The 23,123-nt window shown below is 47.0% G+C and overlaps 1 protein-coding gene across 3 annotated transcripts in view; it reads left to right on the top strand.

Moving 5' to 3' along the window:
• The window catches only part of TP53I11 (tumor protein p53 inducible protein 11), a 203,144-nt gene that overhangs the window by 133,627 nt on the left and 46,394 nt on the right, over nucleotides 1-23,123 (top strand). For all 3 annotated transcript variants that reach the window (XM_082270313.1, XM_082270312.1, XM_082270314.1), the window contains exons 2-3: nucleotides 804-973; nucleotides 18,929-18,987. In XM_082270313.1, the coding sequence (XP_082126439.1) occupies nucleotides 848-973; nucleotides 18,929-18,987 (185 nt within the window). In that variant the 5' untranslated portion in view covers nucleotides 804-847. The remainder of the gene's footprint in view (nucleotides 1-803; nucleotides 974-18,928; nucleotides 18,988-23,123) is intronic.

Below are 23,123 nucleotides of genomic sequence, written 5' to 3'. Positions count from 1 at the left end.
ATCTCACATCCATAAAGATTTGCAGAGACCTCCCCGATGTTCCTGGGCGTCTTGAGCATAGACCACCGGAATGATGGCCGCTCTGTCTCCTCCACGCTGCGACACGCGTCACCAAGCACGCCACCCGACGTACGTTTCGTCGTAATAGACGTCGTCAAGGGGTATGGCTTCAAGGTGCGCTGGTACCTTCTATAGCTGCGTAGGAGAACCCGCCTACCGGAAATGATCAGTGGCCGGAAATCAGGTATGCGCTCCACAGTCCGAAACCACCACATAAACCGGAAGGAAGGGAAGGAGAGAGAGCAATATGGGGAAAGAAAAAGGACAAGTAAATCCAGACTCCTCCCATATTCTAATTAAACAATCATTAGCTCAATCTCCCCCCGTATGAATAATGCCCTAAACCCAGGATAAACCAGGATGGGGCAAACAATAGATACTCGGGGAAAAATATATATATGCCCACCATAAGGTAAAAGGCCGCGGCCCGGGGGAGACAGCGCCATCTACCGGTGCTCATCGTCAAGAGCATCCCAGGAACAAGGAGGCCCCATTAAACAATAATAAATGATCACAAAGATATGTACATAATAATATAAAAGACATACATACAATATCTATCAAAAATAAAAGACCACAATTTTAAAATTTTGTTTTGTTTTATTATAGGCTTACCTGTAGGTAAAAGTGTCAAAAAGCATGATACTACCGCTTTAAGTTTTGGGTGCGCCAATCAAAAAGTCTGTTTTGCAAAGGGAAATATTGTTTTGACTTATTCTGATCTTTTCTTTTTTTCTTTTTAGGATTGATTGCTGGTCCGTAAAAAAAATCCACCGAGAGGGAGACGATGGCCTCCAAGCCTCCACCCTTAATGAAAAAACACAGCCAGACAGACCTAGTTAGTCGGCTGAAGACTCGTAAAATCCTGGGTGTTGGAGGTGAGGATGACGATGGAGAAGTACACAGGTCTAAGGTAAGTGATCTCCACCTTTTTTTGTGTTTTGAGATTGACTAAAAGAGAACCTGTTGAGTGTAAAGTGTGTGTGTCCATTGCTGGCCTCGTCTTCTAAAAATACCGGATACTTGGATGCTGTACTGAACCTTAAGAAGTGTAGAGCATAGGGGTCCTTACTTTATTTTGCTACATGTTCCAGGTCTCTGACCCAAATTATTGAAGTTCCCTGTACTCATGCATAAAGGATGGTGACAACATCTCTCATAGCATGCAGCTCTGCAGGCGACGTGCCACTGCCCCGCCTCCTGCTTGCTCTTTGGTGCACTATTGAGACTACTTTAATGCTGCTTACCCTGCGCTTCCTCAGTGCCCACATAAGCCCATCCTTCAGTTCACAGAGGAGGAATTTTTTCATGTATTTAAAATTTTTCTTTTCAATTAAAGTGGGGGGGGGGGGGGGATTTTCAGCTGTCGGGGTCAGTTTGGTTGTTTTGGTATTTGAGAAATTGTCCTAAGCACTGGTTTTATATTGTTAGATATTTTCTCTAAATATTTGCCAGATTACACTTCAATTCTACTTTATATATATATATATATATATATATATATATATATATATATATATATATATATATATATATATATATATATATAATTTTTTTTAATATTTAAAAAGATTTTTCTTTTTTTTTTTTTTTTTTTTTGCCCTCATCCCCACCTTCTTCTTTTTTTTTTTTCTCCCCATGAACAATCTTTTTTGTCTGGTCTCTTTTTTTCCTCGTCTCCTGGATGAGGATTTTCTGCTCCGATAGCCGTCTCCTGTTAAATTTTCCTCTAATCTCCCTGCTGCCTCCTTTTTTCTGGGTCTCGTCAGATGCTGTCAGGATTAATCCAGTCACCGGGCATTCTTCCTTAACCCCTTAAGGCTTGCAAATGGCGCTATCCCCCCCCCCCCCCCCAGCTTGCCTCCTGAGTGGCCTAGCAGGCGTGTAATTACATCATTAACAATTCATTAATGCTCGCATCTGAAATTATTTCTTGTGGCTCCATCATATCCTGGTGCGCTTTGCGGGAGGACGGTGGTGGCGGGGTCCTAGTCCGGTGTTCCATTCCTAGGGCTCTTGGTAGGAGAAGTCCAGAAGTGGTCTTAATTTCAAAAACCTAAAATTGGGAATGTTTTCTTACCAAATAGTTCCTTTGTCTGTAAATGAGATCTTGGATTTAAGCCCAGGTTTTATTTTTCCTGGAAGATTAAAAAATTAGAAGCATAGCTAAGATAACGAAGGGAAACAAAAAAGCATTTGCCCCAACACTCACCTCCTTTCTGGAGTTGTCCCTACAGACCACCAGGTCATCATAGACGCACTCCATGGGACATGTTATCACACTGTCCCTGGGCTCACAGTACTCCTGTATAGTATTTTTTTAATTATACCAAATCACACTGACGACCAATGTAAGGGGCATTCTTCCCACTGACGACCAATGTAAGGGGCATTCTTCCCACTGACGACCAATGTAAGGGGCATTCTTCCCACTGACGACCAATGTAAGGGGCATTCTTCCCACTGACGACCAATGTAAGGGGCATTCTTCCCACTGACGACCAATGTAAGGGGCATTCTTCCCACTGACGACCAATGTAGGGGGCATTCTTCCCACTGACCACCAATGTAGGGGGCATTCTTCCCACTGACCACCAATGTAGGGGGCATTCTTCCCACTGACCACCAATGTAGGGGGCATTCTTCCCACTGACCACCAATGTAGGGGGCGTTCTTCCCCCTGAGCACCAGTGGAAGGGGCGTTCTTCCCCCTGAGCACCAATGGAAGGGGCGTTCTTCCCCCTGAGCACCAATGGAAGGGGGCGTTCTTCCCCCTGAGCACCAATGGAAGGGGGCGTTCTTCCCCCTGAGCACCAATGGAAGGGGGCGTTCTTCCCCCTGAGCACCAATGGAAGGGGGCGTTCTTCCCCCTGAGCACCAATGGAAGGGGGCGTTCTTCCCCCTGAGCACCAATGGAAGGGGGCGTTCTTCCCCCTGAGCACCAATGGAAGGGGGCGTTCTTCCCCCTGAGCACCAATGGAAGGGGGCGTTCTTCCCCCTAAGCACCAATGGAAGGGGCGTCCTTCCCCCTGAATACCAATGGAAGGGGCGTTCTTCCCCCTGAGCACCAGTGGAAGGGGCGTTCTTCCCCCTGAGCACCAGTGGAAGGGGCGTTCTTCCCCCTGAGCACCAGTGGAAGGGGCGTTCTTCCCCCTGAGCACCAGTGGAAGGGGCGTTCTTCCCCCTGAGCACCAATGGAAGGGGGCGTTCTTCCCCCTGAGCACCAATGGAAGGGGGCGTTCTTCCCCCTGAGCACCAATGGAAGGGGGCGTTCTTCCCCCTGAGCACCAATGGAAGGGGGCGTTCTTCCCCCTGAGCACCAATGGAAGGGGGCGTTCTTCCCCCTGAGCACCAATGGAAGGGGGCGTTCTTCCCCCTGAGCACCAATGGAAGGGGGCGTTCTTCCCCCTGAGCACCAATGGAAGGGGGCGTTCTTCCCCCTGAGCACCAATGGAAGGGGGCGTTCTTCCCCCTAAGCACCAATGGAAGGGGCGTCCTTCCCCCTAAGCACCAATGGAAGGGGCGTCCTTCCCCCTGAGCACCAATGGAAGGGGGCGTTCTTCCCCCTGAGCACCAATGGAAGGGGGCGTTCTTCCCCCTGAGCACCAATGGAAGGGGGCGTTCTTCCCCCTGAGCACCAATGGAAGGGGGCGTTCTTCCCCCTGAGCACCAATGGAAGGGGGCGTTCTTCCCCCTGAGCACCAATGGAAGGGGGCGTTCTTCCCCCTGAGCACCAATGGAAGGGGGCGTTCTTCCCCCTAAGCACCAATGGAAGGGGCGTCCTTCCCCCTAAGCACCAATGGAAGGGGCGTCCTTCCCCCTGAGCACCAATGGAAGGGGGCGTTCTTCCCCCTGAGCACCAATGGAAGGGGGCGTTCTTCCCCCTGAGCACCAATGGAAGGGGGCGTTCTTCCCCCTGAGCACCAATGGAAGGGGGCGTTCTTCCCCCTGAGCACCAATGGAAGGGGGCGTTCTTCCCCCTAAGCACCAATGGAAGGGGCGTCCTTCCCCCTGAATACCAATGGAAGGGGCGTTCTTCCCCCTGAGCACCAGTGGAAGGGGCGTTCTTCCCCCTGAGCACCAGTGGAAGGGGCGTTCTTCCCCCTGAGCACCAGTGGAAGGGGCGTTCTTCCCCCTGAGCACCAGTGGAAGGGGCGTTCTTCCCCCTGAGCACCAGTGGAAGGGGCGTTCTTCTCCCTGAGCACCAATGGAAGGGGGCGTTCTTCCCCCTGAGCACCAATGGAAGGGGGCGTTCTTCCCCCTGAGCACCAATGGAAGGGGGCGTTCTTCCCCCTGAGCACCAATGGAAGGGGGCGTTCTTCCCCCTGAGCACCAATGGAAGGGGGCGTTCTTCCCCCTGAGCACCAATGGAAGGGGGCGTTCTTCCCCCTGAGCACCAATGGAAGGGGGCGTTCTTCCCCCTGAGCACCAATGGAAGGGGGCGTTCTTCCCCCTGAGCACCAATGGAAGGGGGCGTTCTTCCCCCTGAGCACCAATGGAAGGGGGCGTTCTTCCCCCTAAGCACCAATGGAAGGGGCGTCCTTCCCCCTGAATACCAATGGAAGGGGCGTCCTTCCCCCTGAGCACCAATGGAAGGGGCGTTCTTCCCCCCTGAATACCAATGGAAGGGGCGTTCTTCCCCCTGAATACCAATGGAAGGGGCGTTCTTCCCCCTGAATACCAATGGAAGGGGCGTTCTTCCCCCTGAATACCAATGGAAGGGGCGTTCTTCCCCCTGAATACCAATGGAAGGGGGCGTCCTTCCCCCTGATCACCAATGGAAGGGGGCGTCCTTCCCCCTGATCACCAATGGAAGGGGGCGTTCTTCCCCCTGAGCACCAATGGAAGGGGCGTTCTTCCCCCTGAGCACCAATGGAAGGGGCGTTCTTCCCCCTGAATACCAATGGAAGGGGCGTTCTTCCCCCTGAATACCAATGGAAGGGGCGTCCTTCCCCCTGATTACCATGCCAAGTTTTCTTTTAGTTGTAGATGCAGTAATTTTTTCTCAGAGCTTCCCTGAAACCTAAAAGTTATTTCCAGGGTTCCTCTGTGTTGAAATGGCTATGAAAGGCCGATGTATACAATCTCTACAGGCCATGTGTTATAACCTTTAAAAAGTTTGAAGTGATGGTCCAGGTTAATTTCCAGAGTAATAACCTTCCATCTCAACTGCAGCTATCCTCACATTTCCATTACTGCAAAAATTCCAATTTGCCTTATCTGAGCCATAGCAAATGGCAAACCGTTTAAAATCAGGATGTCCCCAAATTCCATTGCTTCCTTCATGTCTTTGAAGAACTAGGAACTGTGGCTGAAGTTCGATTTAATGGCAGCCTGCTACAAAAAATGGATTTTTGTAAAATCTTACCGTAAAATCCTTTTCTCTTAGCTCATTGACAGACGTAGTCCTCGGTGATACACCACCTTCGGGTTATGTTGCCTCCACAGGAGCAGGACTAGACAGGAAATTAAAAAGCTCTGGCCACACCCTAGGGGCAGTCCCAGAGGGTATATCCTCTCTCTCTCTGCCTCAGCAAATCAGTTATGTGAAAAAGCAGTCTTTAGAGATTTTAACCCAACTCAAAAAACAGAGGGGCGGGGACTACGTCTGTTAATGAGCTAAGAGAAAAGGATTTTACGGTAAGATTTTACAAAAATCCATTTTTCTCTAGCGCTCATTGACAGACGTAGTCCTCGGTGATACACCACCTTCGGGACGTCCCAGAGCAGTATCACAACTGAGGGGTGGGAAAATGAAATCAAATCCCAATCTAGAAGGCCCAACCGGTGCCAACTAGAAGTTTACAATGCTCATCCTTAATGATGAGACTCAACAAAAAAAGAGAAAAAAAACATTTTTTTTTTTTTTTTTTTTTTCAAACAGAAAAAACCCTCGAGGTAGACCACCGGTCTCCTCAAATTGCGGCCTGCAAAACCTTGCGGCCAAATGAGGCATCCGCCGATGCTGTCACATCAATTTTATAGAATTTTGTAAAGGTATGTACCGACGACCAGGTGGCCGCCTTACATACCTGGACCACTGACGCCTGATGGCGAAAGGCCCAGGAAGTACTGAGCGCTCGAGTGGAGTGCGCCCTAACAGGGAACGGAGGACTCTGACCCTTAATAGAATAAGCCTGTACCACCGTTTGTCTAATCCATTTGGCAATGGTCGCGGCAGATGCAGGCAAACCCTTTCTGGGGCCATCCGTGATCACAAAAAGTGAATCCGTCTTACGGAAAGATTCCGTAGCTTTCAGGTATACCCTGATTGCCCGAACCACATCTAAGGAATGCAACGCATGTTCCCGATGATGCTTGGGCTGAGGACACAAGGAAGGTAGTACAATATCTTCATTCAGATGAAAATCTGAAACCACCTTAGGAAGAAAAGATGGCTTAGGATGAAGTACTACCTTATCCCTATGAATCACTAGGTATGGGGACTGGCATGATAATGCAGCCAGTTCTGACACCCTGCGAGCAGAAGTAATAGCCACCAAGAAGGCCACCTTCTGGGATAAAGTAAGCAAGGGAATCTCCCTGATGTTTTCAAAGGGAGGTTTCTGTAGAACCGACAAAACCAAATTAAGATCCCAGGGCGGTAAGGGCGCGCGGACTGGAGGAGCCAGGTGCCGCACCCCCTGGATGAAATTCCGCACCAAGGACTTGGTAGCTAAAGGTTTCTGAAAGAAGATTGCTAATGCTGAAACTTGACCCTTGATGGTGCTCAAGGCTAGCTTCTGCTCAACCCCTTGTTGCAAAAAGGCCAATATTCGAGTCACCGAATAGGTACGTGGAGGAAATCCTAAAGATTCGCACCACGCAATATAAGTCTTCCATGTGTGATAATAGACTTTGCTGGAAGTCGCTTTCCTTGCTTTAATAAGGGTAGGAATGACTGAAGTAGACAAACCTCTGTCCTTCAGTACTTGGGTCTCAATGGCCAGGCCATTAAACCCAGCGACTGTAAAGCATGATGGTAAATTGGTCCTTGAGACCACAGACACTCCCTGAGACGAAGTTCCCACGGAACGTCTACGACTAACATGTCCAAGTCGGCCAGGCCGGCTTGAGGAGGCCAGCCTAGAATTTCTAGGACCACTGGCGCTGATAGAATCTGAACCAGGCGTCCCTAGAGGTATCTGGCCCCGACCATCCGAGAAAGTCTGGTCGTTTTCTGTTCCCACACATTTATCAGATACCTGATTGTTATCAGGAAAGGTGATCTTTTCTGGTTGAACCTCAGGGACCGAAGTCACCCGACTAGAGGCTACTTGGCCTATCTGGTCAACCAGATCCGATTCCTGTGAGGTATCGGGACTAATCTTAGGAAAGGGTAAAGGAAAAGATCTATTCAGGGAACGGTAACTACCGCTTCCTGTAGTACTTAAATGTTGGAAGGGAAGAATCGCACCGGTAGTAGTGGTTGATGCTCGATCTAATGTCCTGAATACCGGTGAAAACGTCCCCCCACCCTGAAACCGGGTGGGGGCGCACCTTCAGGCTGTGTACTCCTTTGCTTCGGGTTTGGCTGGGTTGGTCCTTTGCTTGTCCGACCAGCCCTTCTTGAACCCTCCTGGAGGAGTCTTGCCTTTCCCGCTAGTACCAGCCGGGCGCCCTTTATGGGCGGTAAAGAAAGGTCCTCGCTTGTTGCGAGGTCCCTTAGCTTTAGCAGCCTGTGGCAAAAAAGTGCTCTTGCCCCCAGTGGCATCCTTAATGATTTCATCTAGGTTGGCCCCAAATAGACGATTCCCCTGAAAAGGGAGATTAGTCAAGGTCTTTTTGGAACCTAGGTCAGCTGACCAGCATTTTAACCACAGCACACGTCTGAGGATCACCGCTGACTTAGATGCATGCCCTAATAAGGGAGTAGTGTCCAAGGCTGCGTCACAGATAAACTGTAGCCCTTGTATAATCTGTTCCATCAAATCAGATGTCTCCTGGGGAATATCTTTTCCCCTAAGATCTTGGCGTACCATTTTCGCCCATTCCGTAAGTGTCTGGGAAACTAGACCAATAACAATTACTGGTCTAAATGCTGACCCTATCAGAGAGAAGATGGTGCGGGACTCCGCTTCTATCTTTCGATCCACCGGATCCTTAAAGGACGAAGTGTCCTCCACTGGAATAACCGTGGCTTTATTCAGCCTGGAAATAGGTGGATCCACCACTGGTGGTACCGTCCATTTCTTAATGATGGATTCCTCAAACGGATAGCGTCTAGCAATACGCTTGGAAATAGTAAAGGTACGTTTAGAATGCTCCCATTCTCCTTTAATCTGATTACCGAAACATTTAGGTACAGGAAAAACCTTCACCGTTTTGATGGGCTTATTAGTACCAAAAGGAATCTCTGTTTCAGTTGCCTCTGCCAGTAAAGCCTCAAGTCTTAAGGTTTCCTGCACTGCCACAACTAGTGCGTCCACCAATGCTTCTTCCTGAATTATAGCAGGAGAAGAAGCGTCCTCCTCACTGTCTGAGGGGGCTTTACCTGGGATAACAGCCCTTGCAGAGGAACCTGCAACTGCAGTGACTATCTCTGAATCTGAGTCAGAGGTGTCAGATAGTATAGGGGTAGGCGGGGGTCGCTTCCTTGACCCCCGTCCCTGACAGGCCGCCTCCACCCGAGCCACCATAGACTCCAAAATTGCTGTAAATGACTCTATACTCTGTGCACCGGCGGGTCCCGTGGCCCCCTCGAGGGAAACAGGTGGGGGAATATGTGTGGCAGGGTCCATGATAATTCCAGTCACTTCCTGGATAATATAATTCAAAAATAAAAAACTTTTTTTTTTTTTTTTTTTTCAGACCCCCAGCGCCACAAAAGCCCCTTAGTGTTACCTGCTAGGGATCCCTATCGATCGAGAGAGAGAGAGAGAGAGAGAGAGAGAGAGAGACCCCCAGGCTCACCACTTGATGCTCAGAGTTTAACTGCAACAGGTTACAGCGCTGTCTTGACAAACAGGAAGTCTTTTGGCTGGCTGCCCAGGAAGAAAGGAGGCGGCTCCGCCCCTCTGCACGCCTTCCGGCGCCTCCCCTAGCTCCACGAGGTGTTTGGATCACCTCAAACATGGCCGCCCCCATGCTGGAGACACGAGGCTACGCCAAAATGGCGGCTCGCGCGATCCAGCAAAAAAATGGCGGCGGCCTGTACTGAATAGCGGTGTGCTGCAGGGCACACAACACTCTCTCTGCATGGGGATTTGGCGTGGTTGGCGGTACCGGCCCTGGCGGACCGCATGGCCATTCGGGAGGCCTGCTAATAGCTGGAGATCTTGATTAGGAAGGCAGTCTACATGTCCGTGGCTTCTGACTGGTAGGTAGCTTATTCTTATCACCGTAAGATTCCCAGAATGCCACAGATTATAATCTTTTAACATGTATACAATTAGATTGTTAGCTCCCAAACCAAGCCTCCTGGCTTTTTTGCACATAAAATCACACTCAAAGTAGGAGGATCTGTGTCATTATAGGATAGAGAGGGACTCTATCTTACCATACAGAGAGGAGCCCGCGTTCACCACAAGACCCGTCAGGGGAAAAGGGGGAACATACTACTCACCATACCGGAACCAGGCGGGCACCAACTCCTGACAGTACCCCTCTCCACCGGGGCGGGAGGGCTGTCGACCGATATGGACGCCGTGACTCATGGTCTTTGGCGTTTCAGCGAGACGTTTAACTCGCGTGGACAGTCCTTTAATGGGACTTTGTCGCGGCCGACCCAGCGCGGAGCTATGGCCTGCACGCGCTCGTAGGCTGGACTGGGGTGACCACCGGATCTCAACATCCAGCCCGTCGCCCAGTTCAGCTTTCTTGCTTGAAGATCTCACAGGAACACTGGAGAAAAAAAGCTGTCTAAAAAATCCTTTAAGAAAAAAATCTTGCCAGGACCTAAGATCCCAGCAAGGTATCTAGGTCCTTACTCCTAACTAGACAGAAAATAACTGATTTGCTGAGGCAGAGAGAGAGAGGATATACCCTCTGGGACTGCCCCTAGGGTGTGGCCAGAGCTTTTTAATTTCCTGTCTAGTCCTGCTCCTGTGGAGGCAACATAACCCGAAGGTGGTGTATCACCGAGGACTACGTCTGTCAATGAGCGCTAGAGAAAAATATGCAATATGCCTTTAAATTAGAGCATTTGCTAACTTTACACATCTGCATGAATAAAAAAAAAGAAATGCTCTTGACTACATCCAAGCCTAGGCGAGGTCACTGATTAGAGTTCATCAGTCTGCTGCAGGCAGTCGGAAGCATTTCTTCTGCCTCCTCTTCCTCAGTGAGCAAATTGCTACATTTTAACTTTGTTACAAGTCTGCAGCAGGGGCTGATCTGTGTCAAACACTGCTTTTGCGTGACGGTTTGGTCTTTGAGCCAACATCTCAGGTCAGGAAATAGATGGTGACTCTGGATGATGCCCGAACAAATATGGTGCTGCCCTTCTGGAGAGAAAAGAAGATACAGGCATCGTTTGGGGAAGTACAGTGATCGCTGCGAGGGGTTTTAGGTATCTGGATAAAGTGTATCCGGAAAGTATTCACAGCACTTCACTTTTTCCACATTTTATGTTACAGCCTTATTCCAAAATTGATTAAAATTATTTTTTTCCTCAAAATTCTGCAAACAATACCCCATAATGACAATGTGAAAGATGTTTGTTTGAAATCTTTGTAAATTTATTAAAAAGAAAAAATCCCATGTACATAAGTATTCACAGCCTTTGCCATGACACTCAAAATTAAGCTCATGTGCATCCCGTTTCCACTGATCATCCTTGGAATGTTTCTACAACTTGATTGGAGTCCACCTGTGGTAAATTCAGTTGATTGGACATGATTTGGAAAGGCACACACCTGTCTATATGAGGTCCCACAGTTAACAGTGCATGTCAGAGCACAAACCAAGCCATGAAGTCCAAGGAATTGTCTGTAGACCACAAAGACAGGATTGCATGGAGGCACAGATCTGGGGAAAAGTACAGAAACATTTCTGCAGCATTGAAGGTCCCAATGAGCACAGTGGCCTCCATCATTTGTAAATAAAAGAAATTTGGAACCACCAGGACTCTTCCTAGAGCGGGACAAAACTGAGCAGTCGGATGAAAAGGGTCTTAGTCAGGGAGGTGACCAAGAACCCGATGGTCACTCTGACAGAGCTCCAGCATTTCTTTGTGAAGAGGAGAACCTTCCAGAAGTACAACCATTTCTGCAGCACTCCATTAATCAGGCCTGTATGATAGAGTGGCCAGGCGGAAGCCATGCCTCAGTAAAAGGCACATGACAGCCCACCTGGAGTTTGCCAAAAGGCACCTGAAGGACTCTCAGACCATGAGAAACAAAATTCTCTGGTCTGATGAAACCAATATTGAACTCTTTGACCTGAATTGCAAGCATCAGGTCTGGAGGAAACCAGGCACTGCTCATCCCCTGGCCAATACCATCCCTATCGTGAAGCATGGTGGTGGCAGCATCATGACCAAATTATCCCTATCGTGAAGCATAGTGGTGGCAGCATCATGACCAATACCATCCCTATTGTGAAGCATGGTGGTGGCAGCATCATGACCAATACCATCCCTATTGTGAAACATGGTGGTGGCAGCATCATGACCAATACCATCCCTATCATGAAGCATGGTGGTGGCAGCATCATGACCAATACCATCCCTATTGTGAAGCATGGTGGTGGCAGCATTTTGACCAATACCATCCCTATCGTGAAGCATGGTGGTGGCAGCATCATGCTGTGGGGATGTTTTTTCAGCGGCAGGAACTCTGAGACTAATCAGGATCGAGGGAAAGTGGAATGCAGCAATGTACAGAGACATCCTAGATCAGGGGTCTCCAAAGTATGGCCCTCTAGTTGTTCAGGAACTACAATTCCCATCATGCGTTTTACAATGCATCATGGGACGTGTACTTCCGCAACAGCTGGAGGGCCGTAGTTTGGAGATTCCCTGTCCTAGATGAAAACCTGCTCCAGAGCGCTCTGGACCTCAAACTGGGATGAAGGTTCATCTTCCAACAGGACAACGACCCTAAGCACACAGCTAGGGTGGCTATGGGACAACTCTGTGAATTTCCTTGAGTGCCCAGCCAGAGCCCAGACTTGAACCCGATTGAATATCTCAGGAGAGATCTGAAAATGGCTGTGCACCGATGTTCCCCATCCAACCTGATGGAGCTTGAGAGGTCCTGAAAAGAAGAATGAGAGAAACTGCCCAAGAATAGGAGTGCCAAGCTTGTAGCATCATACTTAACCACTTAAGCCCCGGAAGATTTTACCCCCTTCCTGACCAGGGTCTATTTTGCGATTCGGCACTGCGTGAATTTTAACGGACAATTGCGCGGTCGTGCGACGCTGTACCCAAATTAAATTGGAGTCCTTTGTTTCCCACAAACAGAGCTTTCTTTTGGTGGTATTCGATCACCTGTGCGATTTTTTTTTTTTTTTTTTTTTTTTTTTTTTTTTTTTTTTTTTTTTTTTTATCATGCGCTATAAACAAAAAAAGAGCGACAATTTTGCAAAAATAACAATATTTTTCACTTTTTTTTTTTTTTTGTATGAAATTCCCCCCAAAAAAATGTAAAAATCTAAATTTTTTAACATTTTTGGCCAACTTGTTTTCTGCTACATATGTTTGGTAAAAAAAATCGCAATAAGCGTATTTTGATTGGTTTGCGCAAAAGTTATTGTGTCTAACTACAGGAAAGATTTCTGTCATTTTTGGTGTTTTTTTTTTAAACGAGTAATGGCGCGATCTGCAATTTTTTTTTTTTTTTTGCGAGATTGCGGCAGACAGATCGGACCCTGACTGACATTTTTGTCACTTTTGGGGGTACCAGTGACATTACTACAGTAATCAGTGCTATACATATGCACTGTTACTGTAAAAATTACACTGGCAGGGAAGGGGTTAACTTTATTGGAGAGGCAGTGGTTAAATGTGTCCCTAGGGGCTTGCTTCTTACTGTAAAGGGGCGTGGCTTTTCATGTAACCACAGAGACATACGATCCTTAATAGCAGGATCGTGTGATCTCTGCAGTTACACAGGGGAGAATGACAGGCGGCTTTGTTTACATTAGCCGCCTGCCTTTCTCCCTCTCTAGCGGACGATCGCCAGTGACAGGCGGCTCGGATGTCTCTCGCGCTGGAGTGTCCGAGAACGAGCGGGGGCGGGAGCGCGCCTCCGGCGGCACGCTCTTGCCCCCTATTGACTCGCGGGCGAATGACGTATATATGTCACTTTGCTCAGGAGGGGCTGACCGCCGCCGTATATAGTCGTGCGGCGGTCTGCAAGAAGTTAAGACTTGAGGCTGTAATTGATGCCAAAGGTGCTTCAACAAAGTATATTGAGCAAAGGCTGTGATACTTATGTACATGGGATTTTTTTTAGTGTTTTTTTTATTTTTAATTTATTTGCTAAGATTTCACACAAACTTCTTTCACGTTGTCATTGCGGGGGATTGTTTGTAGAATTTTGAAGAAAATAATGAATTTAATCCATTTTGGAATAAGGCTGTAACATAGCAAAATGTGGAAAAAGTGAAGCGCTGTGCATACTTTCCGGATGCGCTGTATTGTATGTTGAACCTAAAACGAAGCATGAAAAATATATTTGAAGCCAGCTCCACTTTTAATATAAATGTGAGAAATGTTGTACAGTAAAATATTCAGCGGAGTTGAGCCCATTATATTTACCCTGATTTGACCTCTGGTGATTGGAAAGGTTTGCTGCCTTTCCGTTCCAGCTTGTGAAGTGATCCGAGGGTGGGAATATTGCACGCAGTTGTGGGATTGATCTTGTGTTTATACCGAATCTCCAACTTGGCATATCGGAGAATTTCAGCGCTTGCTGCGGAGTGACTTGTTCTTGATGTCTGCAGGACAGGAGGAATGTACAGTCGAGTTTGATCCAATCCTGGCAGTGTATGGGGCTAAGTTGGGAGGAGGTGGATCATTCTGACCAATGGGACGTTTCATTTCAGGAAATCCTTTTTTTTTTTTTTTTTTTTTCCCAAACCCAAATTGTTTTTCCAGATATTCTTGCCTTGTAAGGCTCTGTTCACACCATCGGAGCAAGAGTGCGGTTCTGCGCAGATCCATGCTTCGCTGTAGGATAGCCCACTTATGTCAATGGGCCTACATGCGAGCAACACTCAAAGGAATCCCCTAACCCTTTTGATAATCTGCGACACTTAACGTGTGGCACTATGTGCTTTTTGGTGCACACAAAAATGCATTAAAGGAGAAGTACAGCCAAAGCCTGTTTGGTTGTACTTCTCCTGTGGATCGCACTAATGCAGTTCATTCTGCACTCCTGTGACCTATTTTCAGCAGACAGCGGCCTAAAGCCCGCTGTCGGCTGACGTTGAGGAAGCCGGTCCAGGCTCGGGTAAGATCCGCCCACATGCCTGGACTGGCACCCGGCTCAGCCTCTCAGCTACCTGCTCCCGCCCCCCCTCCACCAGTCCCACATTTCAGTAAAGGGGAGGGGGCAGAGCAGACCGTGGTGATCGACAGTCACCAGCTCTCTCCTCAGGGAGCTCTGAGAACCGAGTGGTCTGTGCTGTTTGATCGCTCGGTTCTCAGTGTTAGAGCCGGCGGGGGACAGATGCAACATCCACTCAGGTATGATTCTGCAAAAAACAAAACCATGCTTCTCTTTTTAAGACTCCATGGCTCCGCCGTTCGTCTGCAAAAGGGCAGTGCGTTTCTGTGCATTGTGGGAAAGCATGCAATTATACGCACATTCCTGCAATGGACAGATGTGAACATGGCTTGAAGCGGAGCACCACCCAAAAGTGGAAGCTCCACGTATCTGCCTCCCCCCCCCCCCCCAATCCTGATTACTTAGAGGTTCTTATTTTACCAAAACCTATCTGGACTTCTAACAAGTTTTGTTGCATGGTGTAACCATTTTTGTCCATGCATTTTCTTTAAACATTGAGTTGTGAACATCTGTTGGCTGAGAGAGGTCACGTGTCAAATCGGTCAGGTAATGGGTTTTGGTTACCTTGATATTCTGTAATAATATCCTTTTTGATTGCATTTTTCACATTACCTGTGTGATACATATTGAATTTTGTTCCGCATTTTGTATTCATTACCAGTTATCTTTTTGACATTCTTCTGCACTGATTTTATTTAATATATATATTTGCACAAAATTGTATTCCTCTTATCTTCAGGTTAGCGCCACTAAATGATCGAGTTTTTGTTGATTTATGGAAATAAGTTGAGAATCGCCTTACTTAGACCCCGTTCACACTGGGGCGATCCGACTTCCCGGGGAGACCTCACAGGTCGCGGCGCGCTGCTCGCCCTGCGACCTCGGAGCGGCCGGCACGGACTTCATAACATTGAAGTCAATGCAGGTCGCTCCGGGTCGCCCCAAAGAAGCTCCGGACCCTTTTTCTAAGTCGGAGCGACTTGTGTCGCTCCTATTAGAACGGGTCCGCAGCTTCTCTATGCCAGGTGACCTACGGCGACCTGTCAGGCGACCAGGACGCGTGACAGGTCGCCCCAGTGTGAACGGGGGCTTATAGATCCTTGCTTATTTGCATAAATAGAGACGGTTTATCAGAGATGTATAAACATTCTGACAGAGGTATTAGCATGCTTATTAAGGAGATCACCCTCTTTGTCCTGTTTGCTGTTATCACAGAGAGTGAAAGTGAGAGATCCCAAATTTTGGGCTATCGCCAGAACAGGACATGAGGTCTGGTGAGAACGAGGGATTTCCACTCCACTTCCTGTCCCCTAGCCAAAACAGGAAAGAAGAGACACAATGCAAAAAAATAGACGGGCTAAAATCCTTCCTTAATCTACCCAGAATGATAAAAAAAAAAAAAAATAAATAAAGTTCTACTTTTAAGTTTGTTGGGGTATAAAAAGGCAGCTCAACCATCTATTTTTACTGTCCCCCAAACTACACATGTATAAATTAAGCCTGATTTCTTATTCCAAGTACTACAATGGTTCCCTGCTTTCACAGGAATGGGCCGGTATAGAATATGTATACATACTGTACTGTATATCGGTCCAAGTTGGACGAATGTAACAGCGCAAAAACCAAACCAATTCTGGAATTCACCTTTAAACAAAATGCACAAATTGTATCATTTGTAATTTTCTATGTGGGTGGGGGCAGCCATGTTTGATCATTACTTTTCTTCCTGCTGTGCTTCACTTTTTCCACACTTTGTTACAGCCTTATTCCAAAATTGAACAAGTTTATTATTTTCCTCAAAATTCTCCAAACAATACCCCATAATGACACCATAAAAAAAAGTTTGTTTGAAATCTTCGCAAATTTATTAAAAATAAAACACTAAAAAAATCCCCATTTACATAAGTATCACAGCCTTTGCTCAATACTTTGAAGCTCCTTTGGCATCGATTACAGCCTCAAGTCTTTGAGCATTTGACCTATTTTTGGGCAGTTTCTCCCATTCTTTGCAGGACCTCTCAAGCTCCATCAGGTTGGATGGGGAGTGTCGGTGCACAGCCATTTTCAGATCTCTCCAGAGATGTTCAATCGGGTTCAAGTCTGGGCTCTGGCTGGGCCACTTAAGGACATTCATAGAGTTTTCCCATAGCCACTTCTTTGTTATTTGGCTGTGTGCTTAGGGTCGTTGTCCTGTTGGAAGATGAACCTTCACCCCCAGTCTGAGGTCCAGAGCGCTCTGGAGCAGGTTTTCATCAAGGATGTCTCTGTACATTGCTGCATTCATCTTTCCCTCGATCCTGACTAGTCTCCCAGCTCCTGCCACTCAAAAACATCCCCACAGCATGATGCTGCCACCACCATGCTTCACTGTAGAGATGGTATTGGCCAGGTGATGGGCGGAGCCTAGTTTCCTCCAGACATGACACTTGCCATTCATGCCAAAGAGTTCAATCTTTCTTCAGACAAGAGAATTTTGTTTATCCTGGTCTGAGAGTCCTTCAGGTGCCTTTTGGCAAACTCCAGATGGGCTGTCCTGTGCCTTTTACTGAGGAGTGGCTTCCGTCTGGCCCCTCTGCCATACAAGCCTGATTTGATGGAGTGCTGCAGAGATGGATGTTCTTCTGGAAGGTTCTCCTCTCTCCACAGAGAAATGCTGGAGCTCTGTCAGAGTGACCATCGGGTTCTTGATCACCTCCCTGACTAAGGCCCTTCTCCCCTGATAGCTCAGTTTGGCTGGGCAGCACGCTCTAGGAAGAGTCCCGGTGGTTCCAAGCTTCTTCCATTTATGGATGATGGAGGCCACTGTGCTCATTGGGACCTTCAATGCTGCAGAAATTTTTCTGTACCCTTCCCCCGATCTGTGCCTCCATACAATCCTGTCTCCGAGGTCTACAGACAATTCTTTGGACTTCATGGCTTGGTTTGTGCTCTGACATGCACTGTTAACTGTGGGACCTTATATAGACAGATGTGTGCCTTTCCAAATCATGTCCAATCAACTGAATTTACCACAGGTGGACTCCAATCAAGTTGTAGAAACATTCCAAGGATGATCAGTGGAAACAGGATGATGCACCTGAGCTCAATTTTGAATGCTGTTACAAAAGCTGTGAATACTTATTTATTTACATGGGATTTTTTTTCGTTTTTATATTTTTAACAAATTTGCACAGATTTCAAACAAACTTCTTTTGTGTTGTTTTTATGGGGAATTGTTTGTAGATTTTTTTGGAAAATAATGAATTTAATGCATTCTGAAATAAGGCTGTAACATAACAAAATGTGGAAAAAGTGAAGCGCTGTGAATACTTTCCGGATTCACTGCGTGTATTTATATATATATATATGTGTGTGTGTGTGTGTGTGTGTATATGTATGTATGTACAGTATGTATGTGTGTGTGTATATGTGTATATATATATATATATATATATATATATATATATATATATATATATATATATATATATAGTGTGTATGTATGTATGTATATATGTGTGTGTGTGTGTGTGTGTGTGTGCATATATATATATATATATACACACACACACACACACACACACATTGCCAGATATGAAAGCAGCCTGCTTCTTGTGCCTCCTTGTTTTGACGTGTGTGTGTGTGTGTGTGTGTGTATGTATATATATATATATGGCTTTTTTTTTCAGCGGGAACGTGGGGGAACGCGGTTCCGGCACCTCCAGCAATGAATGTACTGTACTGTATGCAATGGAGGTCTATTGTTGCTGTTGTGGGACTTATGTTGCTGGCAGGAGGGACAATTGTTGCTGGGAGGGATCTACTGTAAAGGGAGAGGTCTGTTGTTGCTGGCTGCTGGGAGATCTGGTGCTGCTGCTGCTGGGGGGGGTCTATTGTTGCTGGGGAGGTATTTTGTTGTTGGGAGTCCACTGTTACTGGGGGAGGTCTATTGTTGTGTGGGATTTATTGTTGCTAGGGTTGGGTATATTGTTGCTTGGGGGGGGGGGGTCTACTGTGGGGGGGTCTACTGTTGCTGCTGTGGGGTCTATTGTTGCTCACTGCAGGGGATCTATTTTACTGTCTGACTACTACTACTACTTACTACTGATTATCATTATATTCCATGCAAATCACTTAGTAGCACAAAATGAAACTTGGTTCTATAGTCTGTAAAAGGGGCAGTACTGGGAGAGGGGTAGGGGGAGGAGCCAAGTGATGGTGCTCAGAGGTGGGTAGGGGGTGACTCAGAATGGGGTGTTCCTGCACCTATTCTCTGAGGAAAAAAAGCCATATATATATATATATATATATATATATATACACACACACACATTTACAGGGCTGCATTTATTTGTGTTCTGGATAGTACAGGACATTGTATTATTGTTTGGAGTACATCTGAGTCTCACCATTGTCTCCCTCTTTATTTTCAGATCAGTCAAGTACTAGGCAATGAAATTAAATTTGCAGTAAGAGAGCCTATAGGACTAAGGTAAGTGTTTATTTCTGTCTGTCTGTCTGATATATCGCCAATAATGCCTGTCAAAGGGGTCAGCTGACTCCGTATTGGAATATTAGATTTAGGTAGATTCTATCAAATTGGACTTGCCTGATGGCAGAAGATCTGACATTTATTTGACAGATAAATAAAAGGGGAGGGGGGCTTAGTGATCAGAGGAGAAGAGCTTAATATCTTATTTTATGACATCACTGGGTCTCCTTGCTTCTCTATGCAATGCAAGCAGATCGCGGTTGGGCGGGGGGGCAGGCGGGGTGCTGTACAAAGATTCCTGAAAACATCACCGCCACTCACAAAAGACCTAAGTTCTGATGCATGCTGCAAGCAGTGGGATTGCTCTTTGGGAGGAGTTATGAAAATATCAAAATGCCTTAAGTGGATGTCAATCTGGAGGAGTGGGAATTCCTAGGGAGGTTGTATTTGCATGCCTAGGTAATGAAAATGTGATGCTGAGCCTCTAATATTTTTTAAAGAACTGAAGCCCTATGATTGCAAGGGGTGGACTAGGGAGAGGCGTAAAGGGCTAGATGATGCTGGACGTCGTCCTTGCATATTGTGAGAAGCTCAGTGTGCAGAGAAATAAATAAAAAAATAAAACCTATGAATACAGGAAAGGAGTCTGTACAACTGTCCAAGGCTGAAAGGAAGTCTCGGACAGTTGTACAGAGACACACACACACTTCTGTGTGGTCCCTGGGGCAAAGATTGACGCAAAATCATAAAATGGGGTCTCTAATTTTCCCCTACCTGCCACCCCCCCCCCCCCCCAAAAAAAAGTATTTTTTTTCTTTTGTAACAAATCATCGTTACACCAAGCCTGCAGTGACCATGTCCTGTGCAGCAAAGTTATATAAATTGGTTTGTCTGCTTCCCACCTGGGGATGGGTTCAGTGCCCCGATGTGTTGATATTTATTCCCTTGTGTATTTGGGCCATAACAGAGGGCCCTATAATCTTATATAAAGTCATGAGGGTGAGGTCTAGGTCAGTCTTGCTTGAGTTTAAACATTGTGCAGCTCAATCTAGACTCCACCCCTGAGCTTCTCTCATGGTACACACCTATGCTTATATAGACTCCACCCCTGTGCTTCTCTCATGCTACACATCTATGCTTGTATAGACCCCACCCCTGAGCTTCTCTCATGGTACACACCTATGCTTATATAGACTCCACCCCTGCTCTTCTCATGCTACACATCTATGCTTATATAGACTCCACCCCTGCTCTTCTCTCATGCTACACACCTATGCTTATATAGACTCCACCCCTGCTCTTCTCATGCTACACATCTATGCTTATATAGACTCCACCCCTGCTCTTCTCATGCTACACATCTATGCTTATATAGACTCCACCCCTGCTCTTCTCTCATGGTACACACTGATGCTTATATAGACTCCACCACTGCGCTTCTCTCATGCTACACACCTATGCTTATATAGACTCCACCCCTGCGCTTCTCTTATGGTACATGCCGATGCTTATATAGACTCCACCCCTGCGCTTCTCTCATGGTACACACCTATGCTTATATAGACTCCACCCCTGCGCTTCTCTTATGGTACATGCCGATGCTTATATAGACTCCACCCCTGCGCTTCTCTCATGGTACACACTGATGCTTATATAGACTCCACCCCTGCTCTTCTCTCCTGCTACATACCTATTCTTATATAGACTCCACTGCTGAACTTCTGTCACGCTACACACCTATGCTTGAATAGACTCCACCCCTGAGCTTTTCTTATGGTATGTGCTTGAATAGACTCCAAGCTTCTCTCATGGTACACCCATGCTTGTACAGAATCCACTTCTTAAAGTGTCACTAAACCCACATGCTGTACTTATACAGTTACTATAAGATCCTTTTTCATTATTCTGCAAAACACCTGGTTGACCCTGCTGCTCCCTCTTCTGTTCATGTCCCCACTCAGCTGGGGATTTTGCAGAGCAGTGTTGGCAGCTCTGCACATGCTCAGCTTTCAGTGAGTTTCTATGCTGAGCCTTTTCTCCACATCATGTCTGAGCAGCCCATGTAACTATGGAGTCACACGTGGGCGTATACACAGTGATAAATGACGGCTCACTCCCTCCCTCCCTCCTCCATGCCCACTAACCAGCTATACACAATGGGGTTTGGCTATTACATGTAGATTGATGAGGCTTCACCTCCCTGTTATTCTAAGATGGGCTGGAAGGGAGTGACACAGTCTATGACTGGCAGAAATACACCCACACCATTTTTTCCCACAGAATAATAAAGATTTGAATTTAAATATATATTTGTATAACAATTTAAAACCGTTTATTGATATTATTTATTTTTACTCTGTATTGCAAAGGCTGTTTTTTTTTTTTTTTAACATGTGACAAGCAGCAGAGGACTAGAAGCTCCTCCTGCTTATGTTTCCCTGTAGACAGGCTGGGAGAGAGCTGGGTCATGCTACAGATGTATTTCGATTAGGAAAAAGGTACTTGGATGTGTTTATTTTTATTTTTTTATTAAAATAAGTTCAGCGCCATCATCCACATACAGAAACAGAAGGGAGAATGTAAATTAAACTAGGTGTGTGTTTAGTATCACTTTAACTTTTGGCATGGTACATGTCCATGCTTGGATAGGCTCCACCCCTGAGCTTTTCTCATGGGGTGTGCTGCTTGGATAGGCTCCACCCCTGAGCTTTTCTCAGGGGGTGTGCTGCTTGGATAGACTCAACCCCTGAGCTTTTCTCAGGAGGTGTGCTGCTTGGATAGGCTCCACCCCTGAGCTTTTCTCAGGGGGTGTGATGCTTGGATAGGCTTCACCCCTGAGCTTTTGTCAGGGGGTGTGCTGCTTGGATAGGCCCCACCCCTGAGCTTTTGTCAGGGGGGTGTGCTGCTTGGATAGGCTCCACCGCTGAGCTTTTCTCTGGAGGTGTGCAGCTTTTAATAGGCTCCACCCCTGAGCTTTTCTCAGGGGGTGTGCTGCTTGGATAGGCTCCACCCCTGAGCTTTTCTCAGGGGGTGTGCTGCTTGCATAGGCTTCACCCCTGAGCTTTTCTCAGGGGGTGTGCTGCTTGGATAAGCTTCACCCCTGAGCTTTTCTCAGGGGGTGTGCTGCTTGGATAAGCTTCACCCCTGAGCTTTTCTCAGGCGGTGTGCTGCTTGGATAAGCTTCACCCCTGAGCTTTTCTCAGGCGGTGTGCTGCTTGGATAAGCTTCACCCCTGAGCTTTTCTCATGGGATGTGTTGTTTGAATAGGCTCTACCCCTGAGCTTTTCTCATGGGGTGTGCTGCTTGGATGGGTTCCACCCCTGAGCTTTTCTCATGGGTTGTGCTGCTTGGATAGGCTTCACCCCTGAGCTTTTCTCATGGGATGTGTTGCTTCGAATAGGCTCTACCCCCTCAGCTTTTCTCATGGGGTGTGCTGCTTGGATAGGCTCCACCCCTCATCTTTTCTAAGGAGGTGTGCTGCTTGGATGGGTTACACCCCTAAGCTTTTCTCAGGGGCTGCTTGGATAGGTTCACCCCTAAGCTTTTCTCATGGGGTCTGCTGCTTGGATAGGCTCCATCCCTGAGCTTTTCTCATGGGTTGTGCTACTTGGATAGGTTCCACCCCTGAGCTTTTCTCATGGGGTGTGCTGCTTGGATTGGCTTCACCGCCTGAGATTTTCGCATGGGGTGTGCTGCTTGGATAGGCTCCAACCCCTGAGCATTTTGCATGTGGTGTGCCCATGCTTACTGACTTAATACAGGAGAATGCATTTACTGGGTGAAACAGACTAATCTGTATGTGGTAACAGATGAGGGGATTCAACCACCAGCAGCTGAAAAATATATTGCACAGTATTGCCTTACAGATTCTGCGCGTGCGCTTCCCTTTCTGATGTCAGGAGATAATCAGTTATGTCATGTTGCACAATCCCCGTTATCCCGGCTTGAAACTATTCACAGAAGTTACTGAAGAAAAATGATGTAAACTATCTTGGCAGAAATTCTTATTTCTTTTCCAGCAATGACTCCCCGGAGCCCCGCTGGCTTTTACAACAAATGGGACAAATGTATGCCTTCTGTAAACACACCAAGCTGGCCTATCGGCAGGCTCAACAGTGGCACCTGCTGGTTGATGG

The sequence above is a fragment of the Pelophylax lessonae genome (genome assembly GCF_965119305.1).
Source record: "Pelophylax lessonae genome assembly, chromosome: 10".
Lineage (NCBI taxonomy): Eukaryota > Metazoa > Chordata > Amphibia > Anura > Ranidae > Pelophylax > Pelophylax lessonae.
Note: the sequence above shows the minus strand (reverse complement) of the source record. Positions and strands in the feature narration are given on the sequence as shown.